The sequence below is a fragment of the Hemicordylus capensis genome, chromosome 6 (genome assembly GCF_027244095.1).
Source record: "Hemicordylus capensis ecotype Gifberg chromosome 6, rHemCap1.1.pri, whole genome shotgun sequence".
Taxonomy (NCBI): domain Eukaryota; kingdom Metazoa; phylum Chordata; class Lepidosauria; order Squamata; family Cordylidae; genus Hemicordylus; species Hemicordylus capensis.
Window position 1 is genome coordinate 124,889,001 of NC_069662.1, and position 17,992 is coordinate 124,906,992.

At 42.6% G+C, this 17,992-nt stretch overlaps 1 protein-coding gene across 7 annotated transcripts in view; it reads left to right on the forward strand.

Moving 5' to 3' along the window:
• The window catches only part of ETV1 (ETS variant transcription factor 1), a 110,319-nt gene that overhangs the window by 86,913 nt on the left and 5,414 nt on the right, over positions 1-17,992 (forward strand). For all 7 annotated transcript variants that reach the window (XM_053264746.1, XM_053264747.1, XM_053264748.1 and 4 more), the window contains 4 exons: positions 6,423-6,489; positions 9,375-9,445; positions 13,418-13,587; positions 16,990-17,091. In XM_053264746.1, coding sequence (XP_053120721.1) covers positions 6,423-6,489; positions 9,375-9,445; positions 13,418-13,587; positions 16,990-17,091 — 410 coding nt within the window. The remainder of the gene's footprint in view (positions 1-6,422; positions 6,490-9,374; positions 9,446-13,417; positions 13,588-16,989; positions 17,092-17,992) is intronic.

Genomic DNA, 17,992 nt, shown 5'->3' on the forward strand with positions numbered 1-17,992 from the left:
ATAATCACTAAATAACAGTTGCAGGGGAGCAATAGCAGGAAGAGAGGGCATGCCCTCACCTCTTGCCTGTGGGCTTCTCAGAGGCATCTGGTGGGCCACTGTGTGAAACAGCATGCTGGACTAGATAGGTCTTGGGCCTGATCCAGCAGGGCTGTTCTTATGTAACCTGTCACTGGCCTAAATTACATTGTTCTTTTTAAAAACACATCGGGCACAGTTACATAATGTGAAACCAAACTGCTCTATCATAATTGTGAGCATTAGAATATAACAAACCACGTTTAAGCTAATCTTTCTTAAAACAAGACATAGGAAAAACTGCTTCCTATGTCGCGCCACCCCTCTTGTCCAGGGCTGAGAATTAATAGGGAGTCGATATTGCCATTCTGGCAAATCTCCCTGAAGTTTCTGTCTGAACTCCTCTACGAAAAAAGTTGTGCTCTAGAATGGATCTGACCCAGCCTTGCAGTTCTTGTGTTCTGATACTTGGAGGTAAGAGGCATTTCGTATAGCCTTAGAAGATAGTGACAATCAGTTCCAAAAAAATCTCATTTTTTTACTTGTTGCTGGAATCTGCCTGCTTTCTCCAAGGTTGTGGTTGACATGTGCCTCCCTAAACTAGGGATGTGCACAAGCTGGTTTGGCACCTACTCTTGGAATCACTGAACCGGCTTGGGCACTGGCATTTGAAATGGCTCAGTGGGGCGGGGAGCTGTTCCCTTGAAAAGCAGGTAAGAAGCTCTTTATCTGCTTGTCTCTGCCCCGGCGCTTTTCCGGCCGTAGCACACGCTCTTCAAAAGGCTGTGCATGGCTGTGGCTCTGTCCCCTGCCGCCTCCGCACAGTGTCTTTTGAAGAGTGGGCGCTGGCACCGGAAAAGCCGCGGGGCGGGGACAAGCAGGTAAGTCGCTCCTTACCTGCTTTTTAAGGGCACTACTCTCCACTCTCCTGGCAGCGGCACGAATGGCTCGTGCACATCCCTACCCTAAACACAAAACTGGTTTCTGCACTTGCAGTTTATGGACTGGAAGGTTCTGATTTATGGGCTGGTTCATCTCTGTCTAACAGAAGCTGTATGTGTCATTCTGTATAACTTTTGCATCTAGTCTTAATGATTTGCAGTTAAGGTAAAGTAATGCAATACAACGAACAGATGCTTCTAAGTCTTCTTCCTAAATAAGTCGTCTCCTCCTTCTCCTCCTCCTCCCGTCCAGCTGCTCAGGGCTGTAGAATGGGGCCATAGCGCAGTGGCAGAGCATCTGCTTTACATACAGAAGGCCCCAGGTTCAATCCTTGGCATTTTCAGGTACGGCTGAGAGAGACTTCTGCCTGAAACTTTGGAGAGTGCTGACAGTCAGTGTAGACAAGACTGAGCTAGATGGACCAATGATCTGCCTTGGTATACGGCAGCCTCCCATGTTCCTATGTACCCACACCTACAGCTGTAAAGATCACCCTTCCTATAAGTAAAATAGATCCCTGGAGTGGGAATACTCTAGACACTAAATGGCAGGAGGGAGAGGACTGGTATCTCCATTTTGGCAAGACCCTTCCACTTATCCTTCAGACTTCCAAATGTTTACTGCAGTCAAGTTGTTTTGCTTCTTGCATCATGGAATCTCCTTGGCAAGAGAAGGCAAGCATTGACTCTGACCAAGCAGAGGGGAAGAGAAAGGGAATTAATTCTGGCCCTAAATTACACCTCTGCTGCCTACCCACAGCCACCTCCAAGAGTAAAAACTGGCTGAAAGGGAAGGGTGAAATTGGGCTCCCAGGACAGTAGAGTTTTGAAACAAAATTCATGCTGTCTTCTTCCAGTGGGACTGAAGGGAGATTGAACACTTTCTTTCCTCCAGGATGGGCTTATTTTTTTCTTAGAAGTTTTGGCACCCTCTCTGACCCCAAAAGTCTCTCAACTGCTTCAGAGTCAAAGAGGGGCTGAGGCCTCCTTTTCCTTTTGAAACAATTGCTCAGAAGGGATCTTCTCTGTGAATGTTGTTGGGCACACCTGTATTTTCTTGTTAAACAACTTGCTTTATAAACCAAAGCAGCAGACTCAAAGTTGTACACTCATTTTAACATTTCTTCCTCATAGTTTGTCATCATCAAGGGGTAAACTTGTCAGGAGTACACAAGCAAAACTTATGTTGGAGGGTGGGGGTGGTTGGTCACATTATTCCTTTCCATTTTCATCTCCCTCCACATTGTCCACTAGGTCAGGGTTTCTTACCTTTGGGTCCCCAGATGTTGTTGGACTACAACTCCCAGAATCCCCAGACATGGCCTTTGTGGCTGGAGATTCTGGGAGTTGTAGTCCAACAACATCTGGGGACCCAAGGTTAAGAAACCCTGCACTAGGTTACTCCTTGTGTAGAAACTCCCCTCAGGACCATGCTCACAGAAGGCCCACTTCCTGAATAGAATGTGTTCTTTCAAGTATGTTAGGGAGATCTATTTTAAATGAAAATGCTCCATCTTTTTCACAGTTGAAGCATATGATTCAAAACGGCAACTTGTTTTGCAGGCTGAATACTGTTGCTATTTGTGGGACCCAGATTCATCCTTTCTGTATTTATTGCTCTCATTATTTTTCATGTAAACTCATCCCTGATGGATCTTAAGCCAGTGGTAGGCCTGATGTACAGCAGATCATTGCAAAATGTTGCAACATGAACCGCTTAATTGTGCAGGGTAAAAATATACAGTAAACAAAACCAAATATCTAAAAGGTGATGCAACTGTATTGCCCTAACCACTTTATTCCATCTTGAAGGCATATGCGTGCCTAGAGGAAAATACACAGTTGCTGATCGTCATCTGCCTCTCTAAAACCTAACCCCTGTTAGCTATTGAAAATACTTCAGAGTCTTAGTCAAGCATGCAGCACAATCTAAAATTGCAATGTTAAATTTCATTGGTTGGTCTTTTTATTAGATAAGGTAGAAATGAAAGCAGCAGGCAATTTAATTGGCAGTAATTTTTCTGGGCAAGTCATTACTTTGATGAACTTCAGAGCAATGTTTATGGCTCCTAATTAACCATGTTAGTCATTTGATTGAATAATCACTTTGGAAATGTTTCTACAATTTGATTAGAGTTTGACCCATTCTGATAGTCATAAATTAACCAATAGCACTTTAGAATAATAAGACTTTAGGTACTTTGTGAGGAATAAAGTATTCTCGGCTGTATTTTCCCCTCCAGTCCTCTGTGGACTGCTTAATCATACATTTAAGATGTAGTTAATGTTGCTAAATGCAACTTTAAAAAAAACACACACTTGTGATGTGAATTGTAATTGATATTAGAATGCAAGAGATGCTTCCAAGGTTGTCAAAAGGTACAAATGTCTCTGGAATAGCTAGCTCTTCACAGTTGTTGTGAGCATATCATCACAGGCCAGGCATGTGTAATATAGGACTTATTGTGCCCCATTTTCTGATTAATTCTACCCCTTCAGGAAAATACTGATTACAAAATTCCTATACTGTCTGGAGTTAGCATATAGCCACCAAGATGAGTAATTATTGAGACTTGTCCTCCATGAATTTGTTTAATCCCCTTTTGAAGGCTATCCAAGCTAGTGGCTATCACCATGTCTCGTGGCAGCGAATTCCATAGATTAATTATGTGCTGTGTGAAGAAGTTCTTCCTTTTGTCTATGTTAAATCTCCTGCCAATCAATTTAATTGGATGATCCCTGGTTCTAGCACTGTGAGAGAAGGAGAAAAACTTCTTTCTATCCACTTCTTCCACACCATGCATAAATTTATAAGCCTTAATCATGCCTCCCCCTATCACCTTTCTTCCAGACTAAAAAGCCACAGACATTTTAACCTTTCTTCACAAGGAAAGTGTTCCAGCCCTTGATCATTTTGGTTGCTCTCTTTGGTACTTTCCAGGCTCTACAATATTCTTTTGGAGATGCAACAACCAGAACTGTATATAGTATTCTGAATGTGACCACATCGTAGATTTGTATAAGTACATCACATCTGTTTCCTGTGACTTCTTTCTTTTCTTTCAATGACTCAAAAACAAAAAAACAAACGTGAAATACTGAAGGTCCAAGATGGTGGAAATATTTCAAAGTGAAAAAGAATAATAAAGATTTGTGAGATGAGACTATGGCTAGATAAACTTTTACTACTATCAGTGGCTGCATTTGCTTAGTGAATTCAGTGAAAAATCTCATTTTCTTCTCCTTCCAAGTCCTTGACACTCATCACTAGTCAGTGAACAGTGAAATTCAGGATTGCATTTTGGAAAAGGGGCTTGCACACAACACTGGACAAATTATGTTTGGTCCTCCTATCCTCATTTTTTGGGTTGAATTCTTCAGTGGTTAATTGAAGAATAGATTGTGGTGGCATTTTCAAACTATCAAACAGGTAGCTTTAAAATACTAGAATACGCAACAACTGTGTATATGCTTTTTGTACATTAATATCTGTATTAGCAATTGGGAGAGATGCTAGGAAAACAAAGGGAACAAAATGTCTTTATATATTTGTAGGTAGGTTTTTGTGTGTAAAAGTTAAAACCTGCAGTAAGAGTGTGAGATTTTACAAAATGAATAGTTTTCTAAACCAGTTTAATATAAAATAGATGTTGATATATTGAAATATATACTTATTTTTTAAAGAATTTGAAATAAGTATAAATCAGGAAATAACTTCCCTAAATGTCTGCCTGGAAGCAGTAATGGTCTGGATGGGGGATAACAAACTGAATCTGAATAAGGAGGAGGTACTGACTGTGGGGGTTCAGGATTTGAGAGATGGTTTAGATTGCAGGAGAATGGGGTTGTTGTTTTGGGACACATGCAAGGAAGGGTGGACATTCTTTGTAGCGTTACAGAGGCAGCAGTGAACGGGGCCATAAGCAGATGACTGACGGACTGATTGATTGATTGATTCATTCATTCATTCATTCATTCGATTTCTGTTCTATATGATTGATTTTGTTTTTAAACCACCTAATATAAACCAGTTCTTCTATATTTTAAATATAATACATACAACATAAATTGTGTAGAAACTTCTTTATATATATTTCTCTAAGTCATACTCGTGGCTAATCCCATACATGGCAGCTCTCACAAGAGTTCGCGAGCAGCTGCCAGAGAGCCACGGGTACGGGCTGGCCAGTGGGGAAAGAATGGGGGCGAATGGCCACCGCTGCTGCTGCCGCCAAGAAGAGAAAGCAGAGGGCGGGTGAGAAAATTACGGCGGCGGAGAGGGCGGTGCAGCCTCTCTCTCTGGCCTGCTGGCCAAAAGGAAAGATGACCCAGCCCGCCGGGCAGAAGAAGGCGGCTGGTGGGCAGGCGAGCGAGCGAAACTGGTGGGCCGGCGGCGGAGAGGGCGGTGCACTCCCTCGAAAGCTCAGGCCTCAGTCTGCTGAGCTTGTGGTTGTTGCAGAGTGTTGGTGATACAAATGATAAGGATCTGAGTTTGGCCCCTGGGAGTCCTGGCTTGAAACTCCCCTTTCTTAGCACCTTACAGTGGGTGTATTGGCCTCTCATTCTAGAGGGAACTCCTTGAGTGAATGGGCCAGCTTCCCCTTTCATGGCCAGCAATGGGAGTGCCTGGCTTCTATGTGAGGGGCTGAATTTCTAAGCTGTAGCCCTAACATGAAAATTATGTTGGTTTCAGTAGGCTTTTCTTCCACATAAGTGTGTTTAGGATTTGGCTCAGAGCTACAATTTGTGCTGTCTCCTTTATATGCTGAATTAAATGACCTTTTGTTAACACAGCTGTAGGCAGCTTCAGGCCTAGGCATGGTATCCCATACCTGCCAACATGTCCCTATTTTTCCATTCACTTGAATGCAAAAATAGGGACATGTTGGCAAGTATGGTATCCTCTGACCCAAGATTCTCCATATCTCCCCCCCCCCCTTTTCCAGACTGACCAGCCTGCAGTTAAATTATCAGACGTGTGGCAGCATGAGGCTGTAGAGAATAAGGAGGAAAGCCTTGGCAGTTTGGACCTAGCCTGTGGGCTTTACTTTAACTACACATTAAACATGTGCAATAAAAGCAGAGTGCACTGTGTTTGTATAAGAATTCAAAATGGTCTTATCCTAACATTCCCAGTGATTATTCTACTTTGTAATGGATGTGTATCAAATCTTTTTGAAAGCTGTCTTATGTATTCTAGTTACATTGCTCCAACTTTATCAGTATAAACATTGGTTTTGTTCAATGATCTATGCTGGGCCAAAGTAAATTCCTTACATTATGGTTCCCTTTTTCTTCCCATCCCCTTTTGGACATTGCATTCTGAAATCCTAGCTAAGGGTTGATAGGTTCTCCTTTCCTTTTGTCCTAACTGTTGCTGTTATGTCTGCACCCTGCCTTGTTAACCTGTGCAGTTTCCACTCACAGACAATCTGACTGTCTTCTTTTGTCTTCTTTTTCCAGAAGTGCCTAGCTGCCATTCCATTTACATGAGGCAAGAAGGCTTCCTGGCTCACCAAAACAGAACAGAAGTTAAGTGTGCATATGCTTGTGCTGTCTCTCTCTGTCTAAAAGCAGGATTTGAGTACTTTACATAATATAAAGAGAACTATGGGACTCCTTTTGAAACTCTGACTCCTCTCATTACATTTAAAACAAGTCTAGTGATATTATGAGGTCATTCACATAATCAACAACTGTGTTCTACCCGGGTTTGGGCTGTGTGCGTGCCCAATTTTCAGTTGTGTGGAAGCAAGGTAAGAGGGAAAACCTGGGTAGAAGTTATGGTGATTGCTACCCAGCTTTTCCTCCTGCCTTGCTTCCACACAACCAAAAAATGGGAGCACACACAGCTCCCAAACCCAGGTAAAACATAGTTGTTGATCATGTGGATGATCTCTGTATGTAACCTTTTCTCATTTCTTGAACTCCTCCTTCGGGGTGTGGTAGGTATAGTAAAATGTAGTATAAATGAGCAGATCACATTATTTTAGTGTCTTAACCTGTACTAGGCTTCAGAAGCCTGTTATGATCATCCTTCAGAAAAACAAAAACTGCAGGAAAATGTAGGCATAGGTACCTGCATAGTCTTTCTGTTCTTCATATCCCTTGTGTGCTTCATGTCATAACCTCATGAACATCTGTTCAAAACATTTTCAGGAATCATGCTAATCGCAGCCCTACCCATCCCCAGCACAGCACCTCCAGTGACTGTTTCTGGTATCTATCATTTTTCTTTTTAGATTGTGAGCCCTTTGGGGACAGGGATCCATCTTATTTATTTATTATTTCTCTATGTAAACCGCTTTGGAACCTTTTGTTGAAAAGTGGTATATGAATATTTGTTGTATGAAAATGTAACTTTCACTTATGTGAAAAGAATAGGCACGTACAAGCTCAGGGAGGAATTCCAGAGCTGGGTGGCAGTGGTTTTTTAAAGACAGACATACACATTATAGTTACATACACTTCCAAGTATCTTCACAGTGCATGATTGGTAATTACCCCCATGCCTTAAGGTGAAAGTGTGGCAAAGGGCTAGTCTTCTAAGCCAGACTTCTTTCGAAGAGGAAACACATTGAGGCTGTTCTTACACTCAGCCTAACCCAGGCGAGAGATGCCCAGCCTGGGTTAGGCTGCACATGAGAACTGCTGGGATCATGCCCAATCCCAGCGGGGCAGCGCTGCCTAGCCATGCTGTTTACCCTAGCTGTTAGCTGAGGTTAAGGGTGTGAGTGCTCCCTTACCTTGGGCTAATGGCTCATGTGTTCGCTGGGGCTATGTTTAGCCCCAGCAGACACAGAAACAGCTGCCTAGCACACCCGTCTCTTGGGAGAATCTCCCAATGCAACACACGTGTTGTGTGTTGCATTTTGGGATTCACAGAGGCTGGAACAAGTTCCAGCCCTGAATCCCTCCACCCTGCTCCATGCTTCACAGAGCAGGACTGCTTGTGTGGGAGTGTGGAGCATGCTTCCACCACCAATCCCTCAATCGTCTGCGGAGAAGGTAAGCTTCCCCTCCCACTTGTTCTTGCCGATCGTGAGGATCACCCCATTATAGTCTTTCCTTGGCGGCATCTTTCTGTGATGAGGAGTACCACGCAGAAGGCAAACGGATTGTAGAGAATGTACAAATCCACTCTTGGTGATTTGCAGCGATCCACAATTCTTGGTTGGCCTTCATTGCCAAGCCAAAATTGTTTTTGCTTGCCCTTTCCCACCTGAGCGTCACCACGGTTGAGCAGCACTCTCCACCCTCCTTCCCTGCTCCAAAGTAAAGGGCAACACAAAGCCCTGTCTGTTTGTTGCTACTGGGCTCAGCTGAACAATGGCTGAGTTTCAAAGGAGGAAAGGGAGATGAAGAGCAGGCTTGTTCAGCTGCCACTCAACCAAGGAATTTCAGCACACCTCGGCTGCAACAGCCAAGGGATCTCTAGTTTGTTCCCTAGTTTGGAGCAGGAGGTGTACTTGGTTGCCACTTGACCAAAGCATACAGGATGTTATAGCCCTGTGACAGCCAGGGGCTTCACCTGCCTCCCTCTTCCTCTGCAGAACTGGAAAGGGTGCAGTCTTTCTGGTTTGTCCCTGTGTGGCTAAAGTGCCTGAGAACCTTGCCCACAAGGCAGCCAAACAACTTGGCAGCAAGACAGCTGGTGGTGGGTGGTGGGGTCACTACCTAACTGCTGGGCTGATCCCCACCCACCTCTCCAGCTAGAAGGGAGTTCGTCACCCCCACAAGATGGCAAAGGCTCACTTGCTGCACAAGCATGGTAAGCAGCTCTGTGGGAATTCTTATTTGCTCCAGGCCACCAGTATACTTCAGGATGCAGCCAAAGTGTGTGAGCCCGAAAGCAGTTACACTGTGGTGTCCCACTCGTTTTGTGTGTGTGCACTAGAGCCTTTTCTAGCAACCCTACATGAGAGAAGCAACTCAAAGTTCAGTTGATGCATTAAGGGTTTCATTTAAGCCCTTTTGTTTTGTTGGGTTTCCTTACAGTGAAGGTTGATATTTTGTGCTGCTCTTGTCCTTTTCATTAGTAACTAGCACTCCAGTCTGGAACAAAGTGGCCAATCCAACATATGTGGAGCCAGCGTGGTGTAGTGGTTAGAGTGCTGGACTAGGACCAGGGAGACCCGAGTTCAAATTCCCATTCAGCCATGAAACTAGCTGGGTGACTCTGGGTCAGTCACTTCTCTCTCAGCCTAACCTACTTTACAGGGTTGTTGTGAAAGAGAAACTCAAGTATGTAGCACACCGCTTTGGGCTCCTTGGAGGAAGAGCGGGATATAAATGTGGTGGTGGTGATGATGATGTGTGGGGCCTGACCCTCCATCTTAACATGTATATTTCTGTTGGTATTCCTCTTTTCCCAATCCATTAGTAAATATGCCTTTTTCTCTCTCCTACTATTACAGGCTGTATGTATGAAAAGGGACCAAGACAGTTTTATGATGACACCTGTGTCGTTCCAGAGAAGTTTGATGGTATGTTATACATATATGTGTTTGGTTTTCCCCACTCCCATATGCATTGGGAAAGGATAAGAATCCTACTTTTTCTTTCTTTCTTTTTGTTTAAAGGTTAACAGCATTCTGGTTCAGACTGCTTAATAGACCATTTGCTATATGCCCAACCAAAGAGTGACCTTTGCCTCCAGAAACCAAAGCCTGCTTTTCAATAGGATGTCATTCTGTTTTTGCTAGTAAGAGATTCTATACCCAGAGACAAGATAAAGCACTGTAGTTCTAGCTACAAGTAATAGGAGGATTTCCACTGCACTGATGATCACATACAGCTTGTTATTAGAGATTTATTGAAAGCTGATCCTATAATTAACGAAGCAGAACAGAAAGCAGCTACTCTAGATTTACTGATGACTAATGCAAACTCTTGTCCTTTTTTTATCCATGAAGAGATGAATTATGGAACACAAGTGCAACAGAAGAACTTCAGCGGTTTCTGTGTGTTTTAGCAAGAACTGCGTTTGTTGAACATTTTGTTGCTTTCTGTAATGAAGTTGATATCTAAATAGCTATTGGTTATTTAATTTTTAAAAAGATTGTAGGAATGACTAACTAGTATCCAGTGTCTTATAAAATAAAATAATCCATATTCTTCACATTACTTGATATAAATCTAGCCTGTGTTCTGTGGGGAGAATTGGTAATGAAGTTAGTGTTGCTTTGTAGCCAAAGGAATTTGGATCAGTATTCCATGTCACATTAATTGCGGTACTCTCTGGCTTTTGAGTGAACTAGGTTGTAAAACAAACAGCTAATTGATTTTAGTTGCCCATTTGGTGCAATCTCCATATAAGTATGGCACTAAAAAGAGTTTATGCAACATGAGTTAATGCTGTCAAAGGTGCAGCCAGACACAAAATAAGAACAGGGCTCGCTGTGCATTGTTCCCATCCTTGGAATGGGAGGTTTAAAAAAGTATATAGTTGGCGTGTGAATCTACTGCTGGTTCCGTTGTCCATTGCCACTCCTGCCCATAGGAACATAGGAAGCTGCCATATACTGAGTCAGACCACAGGTCCATCTAGCTCAGTATTGTCTTCACAGACTGATAGCAGCTTCTCCAAGGTTGCTGGCAGGAATCTCTCTCAGCCCTATCTTGGAGTTGCCGGGGAAGGAACTTGGAGCCTAGAGGCTCTTCCCAGAGCAGCTCCATCCCCTGAGGGGAATATCTTGCAGTGCTCACACTTCTAGTCTCCCATTCATATGCAACCAGGGTGGACCCTGCTTAGCTAAGGGGACAAGTCATGGTTGCTACCACAAGACCAGCTCTCTTCTCTGTCCACCATCACCTCTAGCTAGGGAAAGTAAAGAAAGTTGCAGCCAGGTTTCCAAGTTTGAAACAAGTTCATCACTGCAAGGGTTAAAACTTCAAACCTCATTTGCAGGCTGCAATACCATTGCCATCTCCCACGCAGTATGAGCCTTTCAGCATCTTCCTATATCACTGCTGCCCGATGTAGGTGTTTCCAATGGTCTGGGAAACTCACCTCTTTGGCTCACAATAATTATTGATAGGTATATGTGACTTAATGTTTTATTGTGACAATCCCTGTCTGTCCAGATTTAGTGCAAAAATATGTACAACAGTACAGGAGAACTTTGATATTCGTGGGGGTTCTGTTCTGGGCTGCAGCCACGGATATGAAAACGGTGAATATTGGGTTATCATTCCTATGGGATCTCCGGGATTAGGTTTGTGGTCAGCCAAAAATCAGCAGAAAATGGCAGAAAATCAACCATATTTCACAGGGGGGAGCTTCTTACCTTGCTCTGCTACACCCCTTGAGTCATGCTGTGCCCCTAAATCACCCAGAAATCAGCGCCCCCCCTTTTTTACAAGGATGGGAGCCATTCTGTGGCTCCGTTGAAGAAAATGGCAGCTGGAAATTATCTCCATGGTCATTTCCAGCCACCCGACCCACAGATACGTGAGGCTGGCATGCCCCCCCTGCCCCCGCATATGATGAGGTTGGGTGTCTCTTTCTCAGCTGCGGATACATGAATCCGCAGATAACGTGGTCCACATGTATAGGACTTTAGGGGGGGTTTTCCGTAAAGATCCTCTGCTTGCATCAAGGTGGGAAATAAAGTAAGATGTGGTTTTGTTAGAAAATCAAGCATCATTAGCAGGTGAAAAAAAATGTAAGCTCACTTCAGAGCTCTTCAGCTGACAATTCTGTGAGCTGCTGGGTGAGATTATCTTAAAAACTGTCTTGTGTTAAGCATTTGAGTTTTGGCTCCCCCCCCCCCCTTTCTTCTTCTTTTTGGACAACCTATGATACATTTTTAGATTGGCTGAGAGTTTTTGCAATTGATATAGTGCTTTTCAGAAGAATTGCTAATGCACAGCTAAACCATGCTAAATATGAACCTATCTTGTATGCAAGTCCAATATGCCAAAGAGGAACTCGTCTATCCGCAGGATTTGCATACCCATACATAAAGTTCATGCTGTTTAAGTCCTAGTCAAATACTCTGTCAAATTTCTCGTAGAAGAATTTGCATGCTAAAGGCGTTTCAGTCAATAGAGTTTTGGAGATATATAAAGCATACATTGCATTTCCAAATGAGGGTTTGTGAAGAGCATTGTATACAAATGGAGTCCTTCAAATGCCCAACTTGCTATAAAAATGGGTTATGCTTTTTCAGGATTAGGTCTTGTGTAATGTTTGAAAGTTAGTTTTGCATGGATTGGGACAAAGAAGTGAGACAGCAATGAAGAGAGTCTGGATTTAGCAGTCTTCTGGAGAACCATATTTGGCTAGCTTGATAGTGGTTTATTAATTGCTGTTGTGTATCCTGTATTCATATCTTGCATATTTGACTGTTGGGGGCGTCGGGAATGCTGACACATCCAGTTTTGTAGGCTAGAATATATTCTCTGTATATTCTATATTTTGGAGTGCTTTAGTATTTGGTCAAACAAATTTGATTCCCCCATGAAGTGGTGGTGATGGAATCTCTGGAGCTCTGCCCATGAGCGACTCAGCCACAGAAGACAATAAAGATGCTCTGGGCACTTTTTAAGCAGTATGCGGTGCCGTGCCCACTTGCATCAAGTCTTCCAAGAATGCACCCTGAGACACAAACCCTTTGGAAGCTGTTCTGCAGGGGTCCCTCACTATTCCATTCCTCCACATTCTACACCAGCAAGTGTAATCTGTCTGGAAGCTTTCTGATTTATTTATTTATTTATTTATTTATTTATTTATTTATTTATTTATTTATTTATTTAAAATATTTATGCCCTGCCCCTCCAGTACACTGCTGCTCGGGGTGGCTAACAAACTCAATAAAAACAACATAAAACCAATAAAAACTGAAACAAACTAAAAACAAATCTCAGTTTAAACTAAAATTTAATATTATAATTTTTAATATTATTTAATATTATAATAATGTAATATTATTATTAAATTTTAATATTAAAGGTTAAAAACCCACCAGATATAGTTCCAGCTAAAATGTTAAAATGCCTCTCTAAAAAGATGGGTTTTCAACCGTTCCTTTAAAACTCTAAGGGACTGGGCATGGCAGAACTCTTCTGGGAGGGCATTCTAAAGCCAAGGGGCCACAACCGAAAAGGCCCTGTCTGTAGTCCACACCAGTCAGATCTATGTTAGCGGCGGGGCCATGAGCAGGGCCTGGGATGCTGAACGGAAGGCCCTGGCATGCTCATATGGGCGAATGCAGTCTGATAGATACCCCGGCTCCAAGGCTGTGGTGAGCTGCCAATTAATGCAGTTCATGAAACATGAGGGCAATATTTATACAGTTTGGTTTAGCAGAAGATTCTTATTAAATGCCAATTCTGAGATGTCTCAGTCTGGCCTACAGCTAACCTGCCCCTTTGGGCCATTAGATATGTGGCATATTTTATTGAAGATGAGAGTACAAATTCCCTGAAATAAATACACATTCTATTTTGTGTAGGTGATATCAAACAGGAGCCAGGAATCTACCGTGAGGGGCCCACCTACCAGCGGCGGGGCTCCCTTCAACTGTGGCAGTTCTTGGTAGCCCTTCTTGATGATCCATCAAACTCTCACTTCATTGCATGGACTGGTCGAGGCATGGAATTCAAGCTCATTGAACCAGAAGAGGTGAGCCTGGCTGTTCCCAGTAAGAGACTGAAACTGTCTTTGAAATACTACGTATACTTAACTAAAGAACGATATTTGATTGTTTTGGAGAGGCGGTATATTTTTCTTTCTGTATTTTCTCAGTAAAGTTAGCAGATTAATTATTCATACCAAAATGGTCCTATATATTTCATTGGAATCCTAGGACTTTATTTTAAAGACTCTTCCTCGCCCTTGGTTACAACCTCATTCAAACATCTGAACCCATTCTGATATTCTTTGAGTGGTGTGAACTTAGACCATGCCTTGGGACCACATGTGTCCAGTCTAGCTCTTTTCCAACTCTTTGAAACAGGCCATTCATACCCATTCTTTCTAATTAGGTTTTCAGCTTTCTCTCTAGATTCCTTTTGATGTTCAGCTGTGGGGATATCCTCTGCCCTCTATCACATTTTTCATAGTTTGTATTTTTACTATTTGCGGGTGTGCTTTTTAGATTATGAGCCCTTTGGGGACAGGGGCCCCATCCTATTTACTTATATTTCTATATAAACTGCTTGAGAACTTTTGGTAAAAAGCAGTATATAAGTAGTAGTAGCAACTCCCACACTATATAAAGCTCCTAATGTTTAAACTGGCCTATATCTACACTCTCAATTTCTCTGACGTCTTTCTTCATTTTCCCTTTCCCACCTGCATATATGTTTCCATCTAATCTCCCAATATCAAATTGGAATAGGATTTGCTAAAGTGAATTATTCTTGTCCTTATCTGAAAATAAATCTTATTTCCAAAACTACTTGGGTTTAGGCTTCATTACATGACTGATGACATCACTGACAACATGGCAGAGCCCAAGTACCTCCCCTAGCTCTTCTCCTTGAGTCCTCCTCCTACCACCTCTTTGTCTTCTCTCAGCGTTTACTTAGTGGCAATATCATGGGGAATTGAACCATTAAAAATTGGATTATTGAGAGCATACTCAGCAGTATTCTGTCAGAACTCTGAAAAATATAGTTTTTTGGTGGTTTTGATGGCTAGAGTCCTTGAGCATAACAGAAGCCCTGGAATTGGTCCTCCCCAGTACAGTTGCAAAGAAATTTTGAGCAGAAAAGGAAATGGAAACAAATGGCTGTGATGGTGGAAAAGGATGAGGCAAGCACCAAACCCATTACAAACTGGACCTAAACTACTTCAGAGTGGGCTTAGACTATGCTCATAATGGGCTTGGGAGTTATGAGCTAGGAGAGTTGGCTTTTGAATCCCTCACCCCATTTCATAATTTGCCATCAAAGCTTCCGTGCATCTCCTTATTCATTAAATAGCTCCCTTTCGCAGTGAAGCTGCCTAGCTCTTCTCCTTAAATCTTTGCTAATGCAACACTTTTCTCCCCAAAAGGTTTTTCTGAACAGTTTTCTCTTCTTTGGGGTCTCTGTGAAATTCACATCGATGGGGCTCCTGCTTCAGGAATCTTCTACAGCTTTACCTCGTTCCGTGTCTGTGTCTGTGTGTGAACTGTACTTTCTGGCACTGCCCTCCAGCAGACATGGTTTGCTCTTGGTTTTGGGAAAGATCTCAGGAGACCCTTATTCCTCATTGCATTCCATGAGAGAGCTTCTCAGTCTGGCCCCTCCGCAACATTTATCTCCCTGGGATCAAGAAGAAGCATTGCTCCCATCACTGGTACCACCTAAAAGGCTGCCATTGATACCATTGCCCTCAACAGCCATTCCATTCTCGAAGCCAACTGATTTTGTATAACTGCCGCATTGCTCGGTTCCCAAATAGTTTATCCAGGAAATTCTGGAGAGGTAGTCTGATTTTGACTCAGATGTTGACTCTTCTGACTCTTTAATTTCTGATTTGGCATTGGGATAATCTTCTTTGGAGTGGGTTGCAGACTGAAAGCCATACTCTCCTTTTGGATATTTAAAATTGTCTACAGAGCAACTATTTTGTATGGCTAGCTCCTTTTGGTCTTCAAGCTGAAGAGTTGTTTGTGATCAACTCTCATTGACTCACACCCTTGTCTGTGATGCTGGCTCTCCTTCATGTAGTCAAGACTTGGGTTTAACCATCATTGTTTGTAAGACACTAAACTTAATCAGATGCAGTATTCAGAAAAGCAATTCTGAATCTTCTGTCTTTCTGACATTCTGCACCCTCCATCCAACAAGGTCAGTTTATTATGCTCCCATCAGTGTGAATAGCACATAAACCATGAAGAAGAACGGCAGGGTTGCTTACCTTTATGTGATTCTTCAAGTAGTCTTCTGTGCATTCACAGGCCCCCTCTTCCTCCCAGCAGCAGCAGAGTTTTGCTTGTTTGTTTAATTATCTGTCTTGGCTATGGCAGTCATTCGAAGCAGAAGGCATGATCCGTATCTAATAGAAGGCAGGGCCAGATGGCCTACTTTGTACCAAAAAATGACTGAGATAAAGTTCTAGAAGGTGCCCAGTGAGACTTTGCACAGGCACAGAAAGTCCATCAGTATGAATGCACAGAAGACCACTTGAAGAATCACAACTACAGGTAAGCAACCTGCCAATTTTCCCTGTCTTCATTAATAATAAAAATGGTGGCAAACTAGATGCTGGAAACGAGTGTGAGTGAGTGAGTGAGTGTGTGTGTGTGTGTGTGTGTGTGTGTGTGTGTGTGTGTGTGTGTGTAAGCATGTGTACATGCCAGTTGAACATACATTTACTTAAAAGGGAACAAAAGTGTTTGTTATTTTTGATTCTATTGTTGTTGTTTTTTAAAGAGACACATAGAGCCTCTTTTCACGGTCCGTGAGAAGGGCTAGAAGGCGGTTTGCGGGGAAGGCTACCTTCCCTGCAGACGACTGCAGTGCGTTGCTGGGCATGCTCCCCGTGAGTGCCACATGATCCCAAAAACTAGGGTAAGGGAGCACTTGCTCCCTTAATCTCATTTTACAGGGTGGCTATTTAGGTGGGTTTTGGTGTGAACTGTACACTCTGGAATTGGCCCAACCCCAGAGCTTCACGCACATGTGCAAAACCAGGCTGGGCCCCCTTAACCCAGTTTTGCACATGTGTGTGAACAGCCTCATACAGAAACCTGTACTAAAATTAAAAATATTACACCAGGATATAATAGTCTCTAACTTTAGTACAGGTTTCTGTATGTATCTTCCAAAAAAAAAAAAAGCCAGAACACAAAGTGGGGGCACTGTTTACATAGCATGTGTTTTCAACTGCATGCACACATGCTTATGCCCCGTACCCACACGCACAAACATGTTTTCGGCTTCTATACTAGAGCACTAGAAATATGGATTAGAAGCCTGTTTGTTTATGTATTTGACCTCCAGCTTGCCTTTTCCTTTGAAAAATATAGCTGAAGATAAGGCCTGCTTGTGAAGTGCATTTTAACAAATTAGCACTAATCTCTCTCTGTGACAGGTGGCACGTCGCTGGGGGATTCAGAAAAACAGGCCAGCCATGAACTACGATAAACTTAGCCGGTCACTTCGCTATTATTATGAGAAAGGAATCATGCAAAAGGTGAGCAGTTAATGCGGCATTAAATATCACTGGAATCTTCCATGTTAATCTATAAACATGGACATGCAGCAATAAATTTCAGTGTACCGACTGGTTTGTTACCAATACAGGCAAGGGCTGCAAACTTTTAGTATCTGTCTGAGGCTTTTAAAAAAATACTTCAGAATACACAACTCCTTACTTCCTCACTAGAACTAAGCTTAACTACAGATTACTCCACAGAACAGAACAACACATGTTCATTCAGAATACTTATACTGTATCTATTTATTAAAAATGTGCTACTCTTCTTTAAAGCCAGCCTTGGCTCAAAGCTGCTTAAAATGAACATTGAGTTTAAGATCCTGACTACATATTACAGTCACTGTTAAGAAAACGGTAAGTCTCCTTCAAGACAGCAGAGAAGGCTGGATAGGTTTGTAAAGCCACCAGCCATCTTTATCCTGTTTTCATCTAAGCTTATCTTTCACACCTTGGCAACTCATAGTTCCTCCACCTCCTCCCACTCTGAACCTCTAAAAGAATGAACTCAGACCAGCACACTTCACTTGAGGAGAAACAAGATAAACATAAAACACTGGATGAAGGAAGAGGGCCTGTGTATCTGAAGCCCCCTCCAGCTTTCTCTCTCTGTCTCTGGAGGAGCCTTCAGAATTCTTACGTGTTGGAACCTGTCTTGAAAGTTGCTATTTTGCACATGATCAGTGTAATCTAAAATAGATCACGGGAACAGTAAAAGATAATTCAATGCACATTAAAAACTTCTTAAGTTCTAGAAAATGATGCAACATCAGATTGCAGAAGGGTTTAAAAACAAACAAACAAACTTTCCATCAAAGAGATGCTGCTGCTTTCTAGGTTGAAAGATCTCTGGGGGTAGATATCTGGCTCCTGAGATGCA